Raw genomic sequence first — 21274 nt, 5'->3', positions numbered from 1 at the left:
GTTGCATGTACAGTAAGTGGTTATAGAGACAGATGTTCTATAGGTATGATGAAGTACAGTTTTTCAGATTGCTGCCACCAAACTGTTAAATAGACTGTGTATAGGAAGTGATTAGAATAGAGTTGTTTGGCTTCGTTCCACCTGTGCTGAGAGATGCGGCATCTGTAAGTCTACCCTCCAAGAATAGACTGGTACTTACAGGCATCCTATGAGTGCAAAAATAGGTCGCAGAAAGCTTGTATATGCAAATATTTAATGTGAGATACAATACACAAGGACACTAGATGCTATCAAGGAAACATTTTTGTGACTGTATCTTTGCAAGTTCCACCTCACTGTGACAGCAGTGTTTTCAAATGCCTCCTAGGGGCTGTGTGTTTCCAACTGTATCTGTGCTATTGTGCGCAATGCATTAGTCCGCAGCCTACAGCCAAAAGACGATCCCCACATCTGATCTAGTGGACTATTCAGGGAAAACAAGAAGAGAAAGAAGCAGGAACCTGCCGCTGCTGCTGCTCAGTCAGCAGATGATTAGTTTAAGGAAGTGCTGTCACCAGCTTGTGACTCATGACATTTCCCAGGGAGTGTAGCTCAGCCTTTACTGAGCCTGTGTGAAATACAGACACAGTAACATTAACACAAGTGCAGTACTGCAATACCTCACAAAAGGCCAGCTGAGTATTTACATGTCTGTTATGCATCCAGAAGGAAAAATAACAATGACTGTCTTAGTTTTAATTGTTATATTCTTATGGCATGTGACTGATTGATTCCTGGCCTTACTTCTTTTACTGGTGGAGATATTATGTCGACGGTACAACTACTTGTCACTTTTAATTAATCCTACATGATGTGTTTTTGTAAGGCATCCAGAAAACAATAATCAAGGGCTGTTACTGTTTGATGAACATGGTTGTTACTGTCAATGAGGAGATGCTTCAAAGGAGTGATATTTTGCTTTTTTAATTGGAATTATGCATTTTGAAACACTTCCTTGTGGTCTACATAAACTGTAAATCAGGGGTGTCCAATCCTGGTCCTTGAGAGTTACTAACCTGCATGCTTTAGATGTTTCCCTCTTCCAACACACCTGACGGTCGTTTTCAGGCTTCTGCAGAGCTTGATGATAGGCTTATTATTTGGTGTGTTGGAAGAGGGATACATCTAAAACATGCTGGATAGTAGCTCTCGAGGACCAGGATTGGACACCCCTGCTGTAAATGCTATGCTTGGGTCTGAATTCTTCATTTATTCAACTCCACAGGTCCATCTTCAACCCTGTTTTTGAGCAATGACACGAGAAAGGTCGTTTTGAGCACTGGACCTTTAAATGCACATGACCCCACCCCCTCCAGGTTGTTGGCTGTGCTGCTCTGTCCCGTTCAACAAACAACTGAACATTTTAGGAAATCGGCTCAAAGTTTGGACATATTTTCAGTATGGATTACAACAACTGCTGCTGACAAACAATTATGGCGTACTCAGAAAAATGTTCATCAGAAGTCTTGACCTTATATTAGCAAATGTTGTGCCGTAACTAGTTATAGACGTAACAAATTAAGAAAGAAGTGAAACGGGTTGTAGAAATCCACTCGATTTTTGCAAGTGAATATAAAGATAGTTTTGCAGCACCTGGAGGGTTCAAATTCAAACTTTTTGAACTGGTAGGGTCCCCAAATATACAAATAAATGTACCAAAGGCTAATAAAAGTGGGTTTAGCAAAATATGACCCCTTTAAGTGCCTGTAAGGGAGAACAACACAAACGGTCGTCATTTTATAGAAAACTCAAAGATCATATAAGGATTCATCCATCTTTAAGTCAGACAAAACAAATCAATACCTTGTGGAGTTTCTCGTTCCACAAACAGTGTCTCCCTCTGAGCCACAGCGAAGGTTTACAGACAGAGTTTGGTTTTAAAAGATTATAACCTGAGAAAATATGTGCTTTATTTCAGTATCCACTGGTTGAGATCTCAGGTTAGGGAAAGATAAATTGTGGACTTCATGTTGCATCACGTGTTTAGAGATCCTTTGCCCCACTCTAAATGAAAAAGTCTAAGTAACAAAACCTGTTAAACAAGCAAAAAAGGCTCAAAAGGTTGAAATGTGAAACCTTATAATGTACAAACCTACTTTCACTGCCTGGTGGTGTTTCACATTTTACATTTACAAGTTTCCCACATCAGTCTCTTTTCATTAGCTCTCGACTGCATCATTCTCTGCAGCTGCCGTGGTGGAGTTTACTCCTCATCATAAATAAAAACCACAACCAACCGTTTAAAGAGGCACTGGGGAGTCCTCTTCAAAGAGGTTTAGAAATCTAAATGAGCAGTTGGGAAGATATCAGTGAAACGGTGACTGTACGTAGTTAGTGAAAACAGGGCTGCTGCTGCTGCCACCTTGTCTTCATTCAAGTAAGAGGGAGTGCAGAAAATCCTGCACAGTATGGTGGGATCACAAGGGGCCAGTACTGGGCTAGCAGTGCTACATGTAAAGTCCACAACCATGAACTATGACGAGTAGGAAGTAGAAAACTGCACCAGCCCCAAAACGCTCTTAAAGTTTGAAAATATGTAACCCTTGTGGACAAATGCCCATCACCATTAGATATATATGAAAAGACCTGTGATTCTTTTAAAGTGATGCACTTAAAGGGGTCATATTTTGCTAAACCTACTTTTATTAGTCTTTGGTACATTTATATGTGTATTTGGACCCTAATAGTTTATAAAGTTTGAATTTGAACCCTCCAGGTGCTGCAGAGCTATCTTTATATTCATTTTGGCAAAAATCAAGTGGATTTCTACAACTCTTTTTAATTCCTTTCTTAATTTCTTACGTATACAACTAGTTATGTCATGAAATTTGCACATATAAGGTCAAGATTTCTAATGAACATATCTCAGAGTATGCCATAATTGTTTGTCAGCAGCAGCAGTTGTAGTAAAAACTGAAAATATGTCCAAACTTCTAGCTGATTACCTAAAATGTTCAGTTGTTGGTTGTATTAGCTAACGAATAGAAGTGGCTGAATGGGACAGAGCAGCACAGCCAACAACCTTGAGGGGGTAGGGTGTGAAGTGGCTCATGTGCATTTAAAGGGCCAGCGCTCAGAACCACCTTTCTGGTGTCATTACTCAGAAATAGGGTTGAAGATGGATCTGTGGAGTTGAATTAATGAAGAATTCAGACCCAAGCATAGCATTTACAGTTTATGTAGACCACAGGGAAATGTTTTAAAATGCATAATTCCATTTAAAAAAGCAAAATATCACTCCCTTAAAACAACAACAACAGAACTCTTTAAAAACCGCTGCAGTTCTTCAGTTGAAGGCGTGACACAAACATTATGTCTTCAAACACTAAAAATAACAAGTGTTTAAGCAAGTCAACTTCCAAAGTGTTGTGCAACAGAAGGCCTCCAGTGCCTCTTGCTGCCACTGGACACAGTTGCACAACTGAACTATCAAATCCTTTCCTCCCCTTACTCAGTTTCAGTTACTGCCTCTTGAACATTTTAGACAAAGTAAATTCCAGTCACTAGTTCTGCAGTTCAGTTAATATATGTATCATAAAATAATGAACTAGCTGCTAATGTAGACACACCCTCATTCTCAAAAATGCAGGTCACTGAAACAAGTCGTGCTTTTCCTTTTCATTGAATCATTCTTTCATGAAAATATCCAATACATTTAAAATGATCTTCCATATTTTGTAAACTTAAATGTGTCAGACATACATTATATCCAGTGCCGTTGATTAAACCTCATTCCTCATGAGACCTCATTCTTGTCCATGGTGTTTCAGTGCTTACTCTGAAGTGAACAATCCACGCCTTGTGTTTCATTATAGGACACAGAGGCTTATAAGACCTCGGTGAAAGAGGACATGTCGCGGTGGCAGAACAGCCTTCGGGTCCACGGATCAGCTGACTGGGTCATTATCGTCGTAGAGACCAATGATACTAAGAAGAAGAACAAGACCAACATCTTACCACGGTCGTCCATCGTGGACAAAATTCGCAGTGATTTTTGCAACAAACAGAATGACAGGTGAGATGGCTCCACTGACAGGTTACTTTATGTCGAATGAACCAAGATGACTTAAAAAATGTGTACATTTCTTGAAATATTATCAAATCACTTATTAAAAAGTTTACAGAACGTACTCAGTGTGATGCATGTGAACCAAGAAGCAGAGCCGAGTATTAGAAGCTGTGCTGACTGAGCGTGCCCTGATTGAACAAACATGTCTGCCCTTTGTTTGATTCAGGTGTGTGGTGCTGTCAGATCCTCTGAAGGACTCGTCTCGCTCTCAGGAATCCTGGAATTCTTTGTTGCTCAAGCTCCGAACTCTGCTCCTCATGTCCTTCACCAAAAACCTGGGGCGCTTCGAAGACGACATGCGCACACTCCGAGAGAAACGCACGCAACCTGGCTGGAGCTTCTGTGAATACTTTATGGTCCAGGTTAGCAAAAAAAAAAAAAAAAAAAAAAAAAAAAACAACAAAAAAACAACATAAAAAGACATATGGGCTTAAATTTTATAGTTTGTCATTGAATTTTATTTTGGTCATTTCTGTTTTTTTTCTTCTGAATCTAATCTTCTGTTGCTAGTTCTATTTAGTTTTGAGGTTTTTCCTTCCAATATATGGTTCAGTTACAGTTGCATCACCTAAGCTATGAATTAATGTGAAGTCAGTGTGACTTTTGCCAGATTTAATGATTTACACCGAGATTTTAAGCTTTTTTTGTCTGATCTAGCTATCTAGATATTATAATGATGATGGCCTTAAATCTTGTGAAATTATGTAGCTTTTTATTGAAAAACACACAATTTTCCTGCCTTACCTGTTACACCTACATGTTCCACAAACATAAGAACAAAATTAGAGCCCAGTCAGCGCCTTAACCCTCTAAACAGCAAAAGAAGACCCTGGTTTTGTCAAGAAACGATACAGTTTCAGTTATCATAATTTTTTGTCAAGCCTCATTTCACTTTTTTTCAATCGATGATTATGTTTTTCACACAATTTTTATTGTTTTGTCAATTTTCTTTAACAACATAACTTGTTCCAAGAAAGTAACTAGACTGGATAGGGCACAGGAAGGTAGATTTACAGATTTTATGTTTATAGTAGAGGTCTCAGTTCACACTCATGTCTGAAATATAATTGTCTACTGTTGTCTCTCCTGTGTGTGTTTTTGTACAGGAGGAGCTGGCTTTTGTTTTTGAGATGCTGCAGCAGTTTGAAGACGCCTTGGTGCAGTATGATGAACTAGACGCTCTTTTCACTCAGTATGTCCTGAACTTTGGAGCTGGAGGTGTGTACCATTACCTGCATAACACCAACATTTTTCATTGGTGTTTTTGAGAAATGGATGGATGTTGACATCTGGTCAAGAAGTCTGTAGTTATCTACTACTGAAATTCATTGTTTGATTTAAAAAAAAAAAAAAAAAAGAAAAGAAAGCCATGAACATGTACTCAACTGTAGCTAATGTCACTTCCTCTATTTGTAATAGGATTTGTACCAAACTGTGTAGGCCTTGGAAAAGTTATAGTAATTTCCAGCCTAAACCAACTTTTTTAAAATTTTCCATCCAAATGTATAGAAAATACAGGACATTAAGTAAAGCATGAATCTAACTCTACCATCATGCTTTGTGATCTCATTTGGTGGTGAAAGAGTTCCTTTAGGGTCAACATCAATGAATGTGCATTTGTTTAATGCTACTAGTTGATATGGTGGCATATTTGTTCAGAAAAATGTTGAGAGTTAATGAACTGATATTATTATTTTTAAGTTGTAACCAGGAAATATTCAAAGCCAGTAAAAGCACAATGAGTATCAAATACAAAAAGAAAACCACACAGTACAAATAACTGTAAGTGAAATAAAACCCTTGAATCAAAAATTTTTTGACCATTTATTTTCATTAGAGCACTGAATGATGAACATGTGATATAGCAATTTAAAAAAAAAAAAAAGTTAATTACCAGCCCATTAAGACATACTTTCAGGGAAATTTAATCAGAATACTTTATTAATCCTGCGAGTAAATTATTGTGGACTACAGTTGCTCCATTCAAGTATAATAAAAAGTAGCAGGAAAAAAAATATCAATATAACTAAATAAATAAATACATATTTCAAATGTACATATTAGAACACTATTAAGACACAATTACATCAGCAATTTATACAATATGTACTAGACAATATATTATCATTATGATAATTAAAGAAATATGCAGAAATAAGTATGCAGAAATATTGTTGTGTTCTTACAATTATTTAATTGTAATGTGGAATTAAACAGTCTGATGACCACAGGTAGGAATGATTTCCTGTGTGGTTCAGTGGTGCATTTAGGTGGTATCAGTCTATCATTGAACATCCTCCTGTGACTGACCAGCGTGTCACAGAGTGGGTGAGTAGAACTGTGGGATTGTCCTGATCTTGGACAACTTTGGCCTCTCTGACACCACTGTCAGAGTTCAGCTCCACCCCCAAAACATTACTGGCCTTGCAGATCAGGTTGATCAGCAAGTAACAGTTCATGGGAAAATATAGTCAAAATTAGTTTTTTTCTGTGGAAATATTGTTTTTAATGCAGAAAGAAATCATTTGTAGATATCACAGACTGACCATATTACTCAGAATCAACAGTTTGTTGCAATGAAATGGAAAACTTGTTTGTTGAAAGATGTTTTTGTGCAACATTATTCATTCAGCATCTTTTTGTTTTCATGTTGGAAATGATAGTTTCTTGCTTGGTATAAATTCTCAGTAAAGCTCAGTGAAAAATATGTCATTGATGAAGCTTAAAATCCTAATGATAAAATGTTGCTTCTTTAAAAATTCCAGACTTGTATAGTGTTTGTTTACTGATTTGCATGGAACAGCCTCCATCATCCACATTCCCTTCTCTTTGCCCACAGATACAGCTAACTGGTTGGGCTCGTTCTGCGCCCCTGTGCGCTGCTGGAACGGCCTGTTGCTACGACGACCCATCGACATGGAGAAACGGGACGGGATCCAGCGCGGGGAGGCCAGTCTGCTAGACCTGAGGAGCTACCTGTTTTCTCGACAGTGCACCTTACTCATCTTCCTCCAGAGGCCCTGGGAGGTCACCCAGAGAGCCCTGGAGCTGCTCCACAACTGTGTCCAGGAGCTGCGACTACTGGAGGTAAAGTAGACCCTAAATGTGTTTGATTAGGTGGAGATGAAGATGGTTGACTGGTTCCATTGTGCTTGTTGTTACATCATTTGACTTGTTACTTGTGACTCCAGTTATTCAGTTATTTTACCATGTGATATACAAAATTAATTTCGGGCAGCCTGTTAATTGACAGGAAACGTCTACTTATTAACATAAAAAAATAAAGTTCTTGTAAATGTGACTCAAATTTACATGAACAATCATATGTATATTAAATACATATTCCCCCAAAACTAAACTCACCCATGATCCACATCCTAGAGCAAAGGCTTTTGACAAGATCTATGTAAGATTGTGATTTTTGGAAACTCAAACTTGCATACAAAGCAAAGAATCATTGTACTTTCAGGTTTTCTTTTATATCATGCTAACAACTAGAAGGAGTTTCTGCAAATTTAGCTCAAATATTCACTTTGACTTAAAAATGAACTCATAACAAACTGGTCACATGCAAATAATCAAGATCACTATGACCTCCCAAAACGCATTTTACACCAGAACACAAGAATACATAAACTGATTGACACAATTTGACACACATAATAAATAAATAAATAAATAAATAAATAAATGAATGAATGAATGAATGAATGAATGAATGAATGAATGATATAATGCAGTGTTTTTCAACCTTTGGGTGGGGTCGCCTGGAATTCAGATGGGGTCACCTGAAATTTCTAGTAGTTGATCAAAAAAAAAAAAAAAAGAAATATCACTCATAATTTTTAAAAAATGATTCAATATATATTTCATTATAATTAAAACACAACACACTTTTCTGAATAAAAATCAAGTTTAAGTAAAATGCTGGATATAATATCTGAGAGGGTATATCTTGACTGACCCGATCATTTGACTGTGTGATGTTAAAATGGGGTCACAAGCCAAAAAAGGTTGGGAACCACTGATATAATGTATAAATAATGATAGGATAATAATGAAGTGATACCATTTTATATGCTTTGGAGTCTACCTTCTTCTTCATGGATGACAAAGGCCGCTTGTTCAGAAGTTCACCATAAGCACAAATGTTTTGCTTATATTCAGCTTCACAGTCATTCTGATTATCATCTCAGAGTTCCTATCATAGGGAAAAAGTTTGATGCAAGGAAGGAGTCAAATCTGAAAGGATGAAAATGAGAAAATTAAAAATATGGCTATGTGATTGGTTGATCCAACCTCTATTTAGACACGTTGTAATTATAAACACTTTTATTTAACAAACATATCTTCTGAACATATTATAATGTATTTTATAATATTTCATGTATCATATGTATAAGAAGCCTTCAAAACATGAGGCCTAATTAGCCTATTCACGTGCTGATATTGATTATGGTTTAGCTTTTACTAGTTTCTGTGATTGCTGATCGTTGTCTTTTTGCCATTGTCTTTTCTGCTGAAGAACCATAAACCTCTAAAACCCCTCCTCTGTACAGTTTTTCACTTTACTCTTTAAAGGACAAAGACAGGTGTTGAATAATTTTCATAACTACCTTCAGGATCTAGTTGTAATTTTAAGAGGTCATTCTAACAAAATGCTGTAGATCCAGGTTTTTGTTTTTGTTTTTTTTGTCACTCTTGATACTAAGCACCATTATGAGTATAACTAGTGACCAACATTTATATCTTTTACACTCAAATAAATAGTGATGCTGTTTCCATTTCGCAAAAAATTACACTGAATACCTCTTAATAAATTAAAGCCTTCGCTACATAGACTCGGAATTAATGAAAACTTTACACTTTTTTTCATTGTGGGAGCTTAATAGTTATGTTTTTTCAAATCAACTCTGCCTTGATTTATTGCCTGTACAATTCTAAACATGAAATTTAATGAATGATGTGTATTTATTGCACAACCAAGGCCATTAAATTTGTTGAAATAAAAACAGTATAAAATTGAAAATCACAGTAGTCAGTATCTGGTATGAGCACCATTTGCCTGGACACAGCCTGTACAACGCCTTCTCACTGAGTCCACCAGACGTCTGATATTGTCCTGGGGGATGTTCTGCCACTTCTGCTGCAAAGCTGTCACCAACTCCTGACGATTTGTTGGACATGGAGTATGTCTGGGTGACAGATCAGGCCAAAAGGCATGTGACCTGTGCAGTGCAGGGACATGCATTATACTGTTGCAGGATCTGGATTTCTGGGTGGTCACTGTGGACCCAAGGCACAGTGACGTTAATTCTCGGATAATCTTGGCATGGTATCGTTCTTGAGATCTGGTTATTCTTCCCTTTCTGGGGTGTTTTATAGACAATATCAGTCCCAGGGTTATAAGTACAGGATTGGCACTGACCACTGAGGAAAATCACTTTATGCTTTTTTCAGCCAATCACATGGCAGCACTGAGGAGGTCAAAAATGGTCACAATTCAGTGGTCATCGGCATACCTTGAGGTGTTATAATTAACTCAGTCAGAAATCAATGCTGTTTGAATGTATTATTTTTATTCAGTTGTTTTATTTGGTATTGGTTTATTGTTCTTATTTGTTGTTGTTTTTAACTGTACAGTGTTTTATGTTTTAATCTATTCTTGTATTTTATTCTTTTATTTAGGTTTTATCTAGTCTTCTGTATTTTTTTTTTATTTTTTTATTTATTTATTTATTTATTTTATTTTATGTTTACAGTTGTTCTATGTCTTTTTATCTATTTTTGTATTTTACTGTGTTATTTTGGTTTTTATTTATTTTTCTGTACAGCACTTTGGGCCACTGTGGTTGTTTTAAAGTGCTTTACAAATAAAGTTGGATTGGAAAAAAGTACTTTTAAAAAAATGTCTGTGTAGGTTCTGATTTGCCCAGGTCATCATTCTTCTTGGTAGTTCTTCTCGGTTCAGCTGGACTGGTTTAGTTCTTTTTGAAAACATTTCGTCTCTCATCCAAGAGACTTCTTCAGTTCTAATAACTGATGGGGGAAACTGGATTTATAAACCTACAGGGGGAGTGGTCTGTGTTGGGTGTCACTCCCAACTTAAGTGTTGGGTGTCACTCCCAATTTAAGTGTTAGGGTCATAAGGGGGGTGTGTCCCTAGGGCAGGGGTGGCCAACCCTGGTCCTGGAGAGCCACAATCCAGCATGTTTTAGATGTATCCCTCTTCCAACACACCTGATTCCAATGATAAGCCTATCATCAAGCTCTGCAGAAGCCTGATAATGACCATCAGGTGTGCTGGAAGATGGAAACATCTAAAACATGCTGGATTGTGGCTCTCCAGGACCAGGGTTGGCCACCCCTGCCCTAGGGGTAGGGTCATTAGTGGGTATTGTGTGTGAGTTTCAGGGTTGTTGACCAGATGGGTGGGTCACTGTCCAAATCCTTCAGGGTGGGGGTGGGGGTGGAGGTTTATTTATAAAAAGACAACAACAAAACAACAAAAAAAAGTGTAAAGTTTTCATTGATGCTGAGTATATATTCTGACTAAGCTGGTGTGCGGAGCTCTACAAACACATGGCAATATTGCAAGTGTTCATAATGCTTTATATTATACGCAACAGATGAGGGGACAAGGGTCATCATCATCTCTAAAGATCACTGGTGTGAACACCTAAAGTGAAGATAATTCGATCACTGCCTGGAGTAACATGTGGTCTTGTTTTTGTCCAGGTGTCGGTCCTGGAAGGGGCTCTGGACTGCTGGGTTTTCCTCAGCTGCTTGGAGGTTCTGCACAGGATCGAGGGCTGCTGTGATCAGGCTCAGTTAGCTGCCAACTGTTCTCACACTGTGGGCCTGTGGGCCTATGCTACTGACAAGGTAACACTAATGCCTTTGTCACTTGTGTCACCTCTGGGATATGTCTCTTGTGTTTTTGTCAAACAGACCGTCAGCGCGGCGTTATTACAAAGGTATTATGCAACTCCATTAAGCTGTCAAGACTGCCAACCATGTAGCAAGAGGGTCCGTTGTCAGGCAAAATCAGGAGGGGTTGTATAAGGATTAAAAAAAAATTGGATCATTGTCAGTCAGAGTTTTCTGAACCAAAAAATAATAGTGAAGCAACACTGAGTTTTGATTTCAGTTTAGTTTTACCAGGACATACATAGTTTCATCTTTATTTTTACTCAGGAATTGAATAGTTTTAATTTCGGTTTTATTTTAGGAGCTGATAAGGAAAGGGTGAAAGATTAGAAGAGGGCCCATATCGTACAAAGCCAAACAATTTATTCATTTACACTGGAGTAACGTTAAAGGGGTTATAGAACACATTCACAGCTTCCAAAACCACAGACAAATTGGCACTAGGTCACCTCAGACTACACCTATCGCTGAATGAAGTATAAAGCTCATTTACACACATCTGCATTATGGTATCATCAAGTTTTCTTCTTCAACTAAAAAGCTGTGGATGGCTATTTTGACCGTTGGTCAAAATGACACTGTGCCTTATAATCTAAATAAAAGTCAGCTGATAGTTTACATTATAGCTCTGTTAGCTTAGCTCTGTTTTGAGACAGAAAACAGCCACAGTGAAACCACAAATCACTTCAGTTTTTTGTATGGTTTGTGTCGTCAATAGCTGAGCTAAAGATCTGTTTGAAATCCTCCAAACGAGGTCAGCGCTGTCACAGTTTAGTCTGAACCATGGATCATCAAATGGCCGGAAACATTATATCATAACATAGTAATTTTACACCGTCACAAACTTCATAATCACCACCAGTACCAATAACTCAGCAGTGGAGAAGAAATGCTTTGATTTTTCTTTTTTTTTTATACTGTAGCCCCTGTTATCCCACCCAGAGAGGCCCTTCCTAAACACCAAGTGTGCGTAATATTCAGAAGTCATGGAATAATGTCAAAATTTTTTCATAGTTTGTTTTTAACTTTGCAGGGTTCCCACATGGTCTTAAAAGTCTTGAATTTACAAATTTTGATTTAATACCTTAAAGAAGTCCTATGAGGTATTAAATTTGATATGGTAGGTCTTAAGCTATGTTGCCATAAACTTGTTTGCTGTATTGAGTTAAATGCGTCTGTTAAATGTTCAAGCTGCAAAGATAGTAACGTTAGTCTACTCAGTTCCACCTGTTCCAACCTGACAATTTATATTGAAATTAAGAACCAATTATCACTAACTTTGCAGCCCTTGATGAGAAACATTTAACCCAACACACATTCAGCTGTTAGTCATGTGTGTGTCACCCGAGAAAGCTGACTTTGTGAACTTGGGGGGTCAGCACCAGCTAGTGCGCCTAGTACAGTAGCAGCGAAAAAAAAATCCACCTCTGAATGACGTTTGCTTCTACCACAACCGTAAAAGCAAGGGTTTTGTGGACTCTAAATACTGAAGCTAAACACATGTCCTACCATGCCAATGATGGAATCACAGAACTGTTTAAACTCGTTCCCTGACTCAGATATAGTTAGTACGTTTACGGTAATGGTTTACATTGGATTAATAGTGTACATCAAGACACAGCTCGTTTTGAAAGTGAACAATGAGCCTTTCATTCTTATGAAATGGGCATTAAATTCTGTTCTAAGTAGTCTTAAAAAGATCTTAAGTCTTACATTTAACTTGTAGAAACCTGTAGGAACCCTGTCTCTTACATTTTTTTGTTTCATTAACTTGAGCCTTAAATAAAAATACCAAATACTCAAGTCACGCAAAAATGAATTTTAACCCAATTGAAATTGTGAAAAATAATTTGAACTTTGATAACAAGAAGTGCAAAGTATGCATAATAGGCTCACCCAGATACCAAAGGGTTAAGCCTGTGTCTGATGGTGAAAACAACAGAAGCGTTGCTTTTTTTTTTTTTAAATCACTTGGCATTAGTTTTCATTGCCATTGGGAGAACAGGCAATTGACTCACTACTCCCTCTAGTGGTCACATACATTCACTGTGACACATTGGCTCGAGGCTGTGTAAAAAATTCTGTTTATGTCTATGCAACCCAATACAAAGTCAACACAACCTTAAAGCTCTTTATTCTACACACTCTTAGGTACTTTTAGGTCATTTTTTATCTTTAATGTAGAATTATGACATATCGCTCTTTTAAAAGAATGAATCTGGTAAGAGTATTTTCTCCCAATTCTAAAAGATTTCGTGCTATAATCCCTCCTGTCTTGCCTGTTCAGCTGAAGTCTCTGGGGGAACTCTGTGGCCTGGTGTCAGACAAGGGCCCAACGTCTGAGGACCTGAACAGGACGGTCGATCTGCTGGCTGGACTAGGGGATGAGAGGCCTGAGACTGGTATGTTCCAGATTCCATTGTCAAAATGAAATTCACATCATCTGATGCTTTTAGGATTTTATTGGAAAGCGCTTTCTAACATTATTTTCAAAAGCACTAAATTCAGATATCACTTTTGTTACTGATGATACTTGAACAAGCCTACATTTTTCACACTTGCCATTAATGACAAGTGTGTTTAGGACTTTCAAACAGTAGGTGCTCTTTGTGAGAAAACCCTCCTCAGCAGCTGTTTAGTCGATGCAGCTTCTTCACCAGCTTACTGTGGTTGTTCGATGTCATGAATATGTGATCTGACCTTTTAACTCAGTCTGTCATTATTTTCGTTTTTTCTTGTCAGCAGACACGTGTACATTCAAAACGCCTGCAGGACATATTTGCCACATCATAAATTTCATCACACACACATGCATCTGAATTCTTTCTATTAAGCTTAATCTATTATGTCATATTCATCCAGTGGTTTATGACTTCATGACTTCATGAAGTTAAGTCTCAGAAGCTAAATCTCAAGTTCAGCCACTTTCTGACTTGTGTCTTCGCTGTATTTTTCAGAGGTTCAGAGCAAGAAAATGAACTTGAAACCAAAATACACTACAACTCAGGACAAAAAACAATCTATATGGGACCTTTGCCTGTGGTTGGAGATCTGTGGGGGAAAAAGTGTAATTTTTGAAAGTGAGGTCATTTTTACTAATTACCCCGCCCCCTAAAGGGATACTGGTTTTGGTTTGGTTTGTTTTTTGTTTGTTTTTTTGTTTGTTAACACTTAAGCAGCAAAACTATTGGTTGAATTCATACCAAATTGGGTTTATAGATTGCCAGTGACCCAGAATAGATGTCATTACATTTTGGGAAAGGTAGGTCAATGTTAACATTTTATATGATTTTTTAAATTCTTCCCATTTACTTATAATAGGCAAAATGCATGTGAGGGGAGGGGTTTGTTGTTCCTGGCACCACTTGTTTAAGCTTTAATAACTAGGAGCCCCTACTATTGTAATACATTCCTCCAAGTTTTTGTTTGTTCTTATTGGTTTTTATATTTTTGTTTAGTTTATAAATAATTGCAAGGCTTTACAACAGAATACCTCTCTAAAATTATTTTTGTTTATTAGGGGTGTACATCACTAGGTTACTTTCGATTTGATTCCGATTCAGAGGGTTACAGTTCGATTATAAACGATTATGGATGCACCCCGCAATTAATTACTCTGCCCCCTGAAGGGGAGGAAAGGGGTTTTTGGTTTGGTTGGTTGGTTTGTTTAACACTCTAGCACTATTGGTTGAATTCATACCAAACTGGGTTTATAGATTGCCTGTGGCCCAGAATAGATGTGATTACATTTGGGTTTAAAGTAGGTCAAATTTCAAATTTTTTTTATGAATTTTTAAAATCTTTTTTTCCCCATTTACTTATAATAGGCAAAATTTTACATGTCTGTAGCAGCAAAACTATTGGTTGAAGTCATGCCAAATATGGTTTACAGTTTGCCAGCGCGCCAGAATAGATGTGATTACATTTTGAGAAAAGTAGGTCAAAGTTCCTATTTTTTATGAATTTTTAAAAATCTTTTCTTTTTTTCCATTTGCTTATAATGGGCAAAATTTCAAATGTCTATAAAAACATCAATTTTGTTTCAATTTACTTCAGACTTGGCACATACATAGAGGCAATTGATATGCGGACATCAGCACACGCATAGACATGATGACATCAGCTGGATTGATGCCAAAATAAGCTGCAATACTTGTGAGGGGTGGGGTTTGTTGTGCCTGGCACCACTTGTTAATATTTTTCTCACTGTATGACAAGTACTTGCTGCTTTTAAAGCTAAGTGCATTTCTAATGATCCATAATGAAAACAAGCTGTTGAATTTGCTTCCATTGTCTTTTATTGAGACAACAAAAATGTGTTAACTGGAAGGTTATACATGTACCTGAAAAGAACCAACAGGGAGATAAACAGTAATCGTGTAGCAGAATCAATACAGCAAATTAACACTGACAGCATATTCTAAATCATAACTTAAATGGTGGCTGTTATTCACAAATAAATACCTTTTGCTACATGTACCAAAAATAAAATAAAAAACAGCTTCATAAAATGCAGAATTCTGTAGCAGTAGCGCTCATACAGAAATGCCTGCGGACTTCAGCACATAGTAATAAACAGGTCATAACAAAAAAACAAGCTGCTTTTTTTCAGTTCAAGAAAAGAGTTCTGACTTCAACCAAAATCATGATTAGGCATAGAAACCCTGAGGGTAGAGGGAGAAAAACAAAACAAAACATTTTACTGTTTCAAAAACAGCATCTGATTGGCAACAACAACTGGATTTTCATCCTGCTTTTCTTGCAACTCCGGTGGAAGCGTTGAACATGGTTAATCATGTTTGTCGTGTTCCCAGAATACTTCATTGGCACTTGACACATCCTGCAAATGCTGTGGCTTTTAACTGAGTTGTAGGCGCCGAATGGATTGGTTTTTCTGCCATCATTTTGTTGTGTGTGTTTGTTGCTTTTAACTGTTCGGGACTGTGCTCACACTTCAGTTCCGCCGTTTTAGTTGTACTATCAGTATTATTAAGATAACATTACATTACCGAACCCTGCAGCGCCGCATTATGTAATATCAGTGCAATATGTAATAATGCAGTAATTTTTCACCTCATTGCATAATAACACCACATTTTATAATAACATGCCGCATTTTGTAATAAAATTCTTGACCACATTTTGTTATACACTTTGACATATTTTGCTATAACTTATTACATATTGCAGTAGTTACTACAAAATGCGGGTGTAGCGCTTTTTTAAAGGAAATGTAATATTATGTAATATGTATTATGTAATAAAACATAAAAATTGATGCCTTGATTGGAAAAACCATCATACCAGTTAAACAACATCAAGCATTCCAGCATAATTAGAATTCATTTTAAAAATCTAATAGGATGCTTCATTGGTCAAACCTAAATCAAATGTAACTGTATTGATTATAATGGACAATATCTTTGCAAGTTAGAGACAAAAGCTGCACTAATTAAGTATCACTGACAAGAAACTTAGTCGTTCACTGAAATTTAGAAGACACAATACGTCATAAGTTATTACAAAATACAGCAAAGTTTATTATAAAAAGGGCTCAGAATTTTATTACAAAATGTGGCATGTTATTGCATAATAAGGTGAAAAAATATTACATTACTACATATTGCTCCGTTATTACATAATGTGCACTAGGGCTGAAAGATATATCGTTATCGTATTGATATCTAGATATGAACATTCAAGATATTAATATCGAAAATGCAACAATATAAACAATATAGATTTCCCCCATGCTCACCCTGCATGTACAGCTGTGGAAGTCATAACAAATTTCATTTATTTGTACTTTGTTAATGTTGATGACTGGCAGTGAGTTCTTATAAATAAAACTGCACTTTCCACATTCTTTTGTATTATGATGTTTGTATTTTTCTGAAAAATGCTTGGTTTTCACCGAACCCGTAGTCATATCGTATCGTATCGATATCGAGATATCTGGCATGAATATCGAGATATGAAATTTTGTCCATATCGTTCAGCCCTAACGTGTACAAACTCTGACCAGATGCTCTGGCTCTCGTCTCTTGTAGCTGTTCTAAAAAACAGAACCAGTTAATAATGCTGCTTTCAGGGCTATAGATACTGTGGACTCATTTGTGTAATCTGTGATAGAAGAGATCACAAGTATTTTAGAAGAGAAAACAACAACAGAAAGCTTGGATTCTTCTATTCAGTTTAGTAAAGCCATGTGTAATGTAACCAACAGCGCCTCCTGCTGACAACGCAACACAGCCAAGGTTATTCATTTTATGGAAGTTGCTGTACTGCTTGAATTTAACACTCAGTAACTAAATGATTAATTGCTGCTTGCATTGTCCTTTATTGATGTTTTTGTCCATTTCTTCCAATGCACCATACATTTCATCGATTGGTTTGAAGGCATTAACTAAAGTTTGATTAATCTGAGTTGTGTTCAAGTGCAGCTTTCACCAGCAGACATGAAACAATGCATCAGTCTTATCAGCAGACGTTCTGTTGACTCAACATTCCGCTGTCATGGTTGGAATTTCCTCTTCAAGGAAAACATCTGAGCCTATTCAGCTAGGCGTGTTGATAAAGATGTTTTAATATTTCACACACAACAAGGAAGTTTATGGTGTGTTCGTCACTGTCTTTTGTCTCCTTTCACAGTCAACAGTTTGCAAAGCCCTTACAAAAAGTTGAAAGAAGCTTTGTCATCTGTGGAAGCATTTGAAAGGCACTACCTTGTAAGTGGATTCTCTTTCCAGTCCTAATTTTTTAAAATGATTTTCACACACTGTTGTAGCAAAAGCAGTGGAGTTAATTATCTCTTCTCTGTCTCCCTTTCCTTTTCTCGCCCACCTCCATCACTTCTTGGCCTCTTCTTGCGTCAGGAACTATCTCATGCTGCTATGGAGATGTACAGGGCCATCAGCCGGATGAGGTCTGCCAGACTGGTGGGGAAAAGCCTGGCTGAGTTCTACATGTAAGAAGGAGTGAAGCTGCTACTTCACTCATAATTGTCTTTGCAGTGCTCACTGCTGATTTCAGTTACCCAGGATTAGGCTGCGTCTCAGAAAGGGTCAGTCACAATCCTGTAAACACCTACACAGTCCCGAGGACGCAAATAAGATTATAAAATCCCACTAGTGTGGGTTTATAGTGGGCGTGGATAGGCTTTAAAATAAACCATAGGTTGTACAGGTGCTGTTAATGGCAGTGCCTCACAGTAGCTACAGTTCTTACAGATTTAGCAGATTTATTTTTCTAATATTACACTAACTTTAGAAATGTGTTGTAGACTGATCTGTAATTGAAATCACAAATTTGTTCTCAGATTAGTGTAATACAAGAAAAAGCATTCAAACTTCTGTAAAAGGTTGTAACCACAGTCTTAAATAATAGACATAACAGAAGGTGTTTGATATGGATCAGGAGGTTTTCACTTACTGACTCTAATCACTGCCTTATTGAACAGTTATGGTGAGTGCCCTATCACATTAAAGCTGCATCGCTTGATAGTTTTTAGTGTCACTCATCAAAACATCTAGAATTCCCTTTAAGCATATTGTAATTCAGTCGGTTTTAGATGAACCCTATATAAACCTGTTCTACTACACTACTCTGTGACTTGACTCTGAAGCTTAGAAAAACTGTCTCCACTTTTCTATGGCAGCATGAAGCAATGTCAGGTTCATGTGTTTTTATATTTAGTCTCTTGATTTGGATCAAGACTAGAGGACTACAAGTATATGCTTTAAAATTCTTGTGTACTTTTTTATCCGTCCGTCCGAGATTTTTGTCCAGCTGATTACTCAAAGACTATTCACCTGATTCTTTTCAAATTTCAAACACATATTCTTCACCACTAGTAGAGGTACAGTGCGTAGTTTGATGGCAGAATTTAAATTTTTGGAATTTTCTTTTACAAATTTTTGAAAATTTCAACTTAGAAAATGTGTTTAACTGATTTCTTGGACACTATTCTCCCAATTCTTTTCAAATGTGACAAACATGTTTTTTTTACATGTGCCTTTCTCTCAATTTTTGCTTTTTTTTTTTTTTGGGCAAATTTTTTAAAAGCTTTTGAAAAGATTGAAAGTGAAGACACAAAAGTAATCCCTAGGTAAGCAAGGTATGAGTGAGCAGGAGGGGTAAAGAGTTGTGTGACCAGGCAGAGGTATTGGTAAGCTCCGCATGCTTTTTCACTTGTCTCCGTTATTTAAACTCCAGCAGCTTTAACTGGCCTATTTTTTTCTCGAATACTTTAAAAAAATATTGTAGCCTTTTTGCCAGCAAATAGCTTGTAACTGTTAAAATTCTCCCTGAAAGTAAAAGTTAAAAAGTTAAAAGTTAAAAGTTTTCTGCTGGAGTATACTGTGGATTGAAACTTTTCAATCAGCTATGTGCCACTGTGCTCTACATGCACTTCAAACAGTCCATTTACAGCTGGTTAGAAGCCCATCTGGTCTAAGAAAGTCCAGGTCCAAGATACTCTAGTATCAGCTTCATAAACTGTAAAACTATGAAATGACAAAGTTTATTCTGAGTTGCTTAATGTAAAAATATATGATTAATCTCATTAAAAAAGAGGAAATTAATTGCTAAGAGTGGAATATCTAAAACAATATCCTAAAGTAATAGATATAAATAGATTTGCTTCAGTTTCAGTGTTTGTATCAAGATGCCATTGCACAGGGACACAATGGCTTTGGGGCATCACAGCCAGTGTAAGAAAACACTCAAATTAGTAACTTTGGATAACAAAGGGGGAAGTCATGGGGAAAAACCCAACAGTTAATACCTGCTAATCGTATGATCTTAAAAGAGTCTTCAGAAACCTGCAGAACCTCATTTTTATTCAGATCAATACATTAGTCCAAAGGTAATTCAGTGTTTATGTTGATAATCCACAATAGAATTCATGTGTATTTAGATCTAAAGTAAGTTGTATTAGTAACAAAACCTTCCTTTGTTTCATCTGATGTGAGAATCTGCTTTATTTGTGTGTTTTATTAGGAGGAAGGGCGACCCTGAGCGAGCAGAGGCCTTCTTACAGGAAGCTCTGAAGTCGTACGTATCGGAGGGCTGGAGCCTCCCCGTCACACACACCAGGAAACAGATCGCAGAGTGTCAGAAACTGCTGGGCCGAACTGAAGAGTATCCTTCACACCATCTCAGACAAACCTCGTACAAAAACATACTAACAGCGCCCCTTGGAATACACTCATAAACACGTGTGCTCTTGTCTGCGTCCTTGAAGTCCTAAGTGCATTGAGTGCATTTTCCTGCACATACTAAATGTTTGCTCAAGGCAAAAACATAACAGGGACACAATCATTAAAAAAAACTCCATAGGGTACTTTAAAGAGTCAGTGTATTGTTTTATGTTCAAGGCTAATGTGCAAAAGTAGATTCAGGGTTTTTGTGGGTCCTTAAGAAGTATTAAATCCTATCAAAAATGAAACTGATTAGATTTTATTGCTCAATATGAGCCTGTTTGGAGGAAAAAAAGGAATTTAAAAACTGTCAACCTTGTGCAAGAAAACACTCACATTTGGAAATTCCATTATGAAGGCAGAAAAACATGAGGACACTGTAAAAATATAGTTCTGTATTCTGATCATGAGCATCATCAAAGTCCAAAGGTTTGAAATAGTACTTAAATTTCTATCACCATGGACTTAAAAAGTATGGGAAAAGTCTTAAATGTAAGTGTTCAAACCTGCAGGAGAACTCTGCTTATTGTTCGGAAAAGGTCATGACCTATTTTCATATTATGTGGTGGTTTAATAGAAGTGAAAACCAGGAATACGCTCCCCTAAAATGCATAGAAAGACTTAGACTGTCCTGTTTTTAACCCGGAATGTCAGCGTTTGTGCTGTGGTTCACTCTGTTCTGCTTGGACGCCTTCACCATTCCTCCAGCTACTTACAGACTAGTGCCTTGTTGGCCGGTGATGTGAATCTGACCACAGAGGAGAGAAAGCACTTTTGTCAGGAAATTCTGACCTTTGCCAGCAAGTCTGGAGATCAGTGTAAGTAAACCTGTTCATGACTGCTACATCATATTAGAATATCATACAATACAAAATTACATAATAGAATGACATACAGTGTTTTAATGTCAGTCCCTCAGGGCGTATGTACATGTATGTCGCGGTTCAGGTTTATGGATTTTCTCAGCCAGTTGTATACATTTGGTCCAATTCATTTAGCTTCCATTCAGCAGATTTTGGAGCATGATGTATACAGC

General features: G+C 37.1%; 1 protein-coding gene across 1 annotated transcript in view; it reads left to right on the top strand.

Moving 5' to 3' along the window:
• Positions 1-21274, top strand: part of trappc10 (trafficking protein particle complex subunit 10) — a 57077-nt gene that overhangs the window by 13908 nt on the left and 21895 nt on the right. Inside the window, exons 4-13 of the mRNA XM_030124386.1 lie at positions 3855-4054; positions 4275-4470; positions 5215-5326; positions 6948-7195; positions 10847-10993; positions 13326-13440; positions 17690-17766; positions 17914-18005; positions 20039-20179; positions 20947-21056. Coding sequence (XP_029980246.1) covers positions 3855-4054; positions 4275-4470; positions 5215-5326; positions 6948-7195; positions 10847-10993; positions 13326-13440; positions 17690-17766; positions 17914-18005; positions 20039-20179; positions 20947-21056 — 1438 coding nt within the window. The remainder of the gene's footprint in view (positions 1-3854; positions 4055-4274; positions 4471-5214; positions 5327-6947; positions 7196-10846; positions 10994-13325; positions 13441-17689; positions 17767-17913; positions 18006-20038; positions 20180-20946; positions 21057-21274) is intronic.

Source organism: Sphaeramia orbicularis, chromosome 21 (assembly GCF_902148855.1).
Source record: "Sphaeramia orbicularis chromosome 21, fSphaOr1.1, whole genome shotgun sequence".
NCBI lineage: Eukaryota > Metazoa > Chordata > Actinopteri > Kurtiformes > Apogonidae > Sphaeramia > Sphaeramia orbicularis.
Note: the sequence above shows the minus strand (reverse complement) of the source record. Positions and strands in the feature narration are given on the sequence as shown.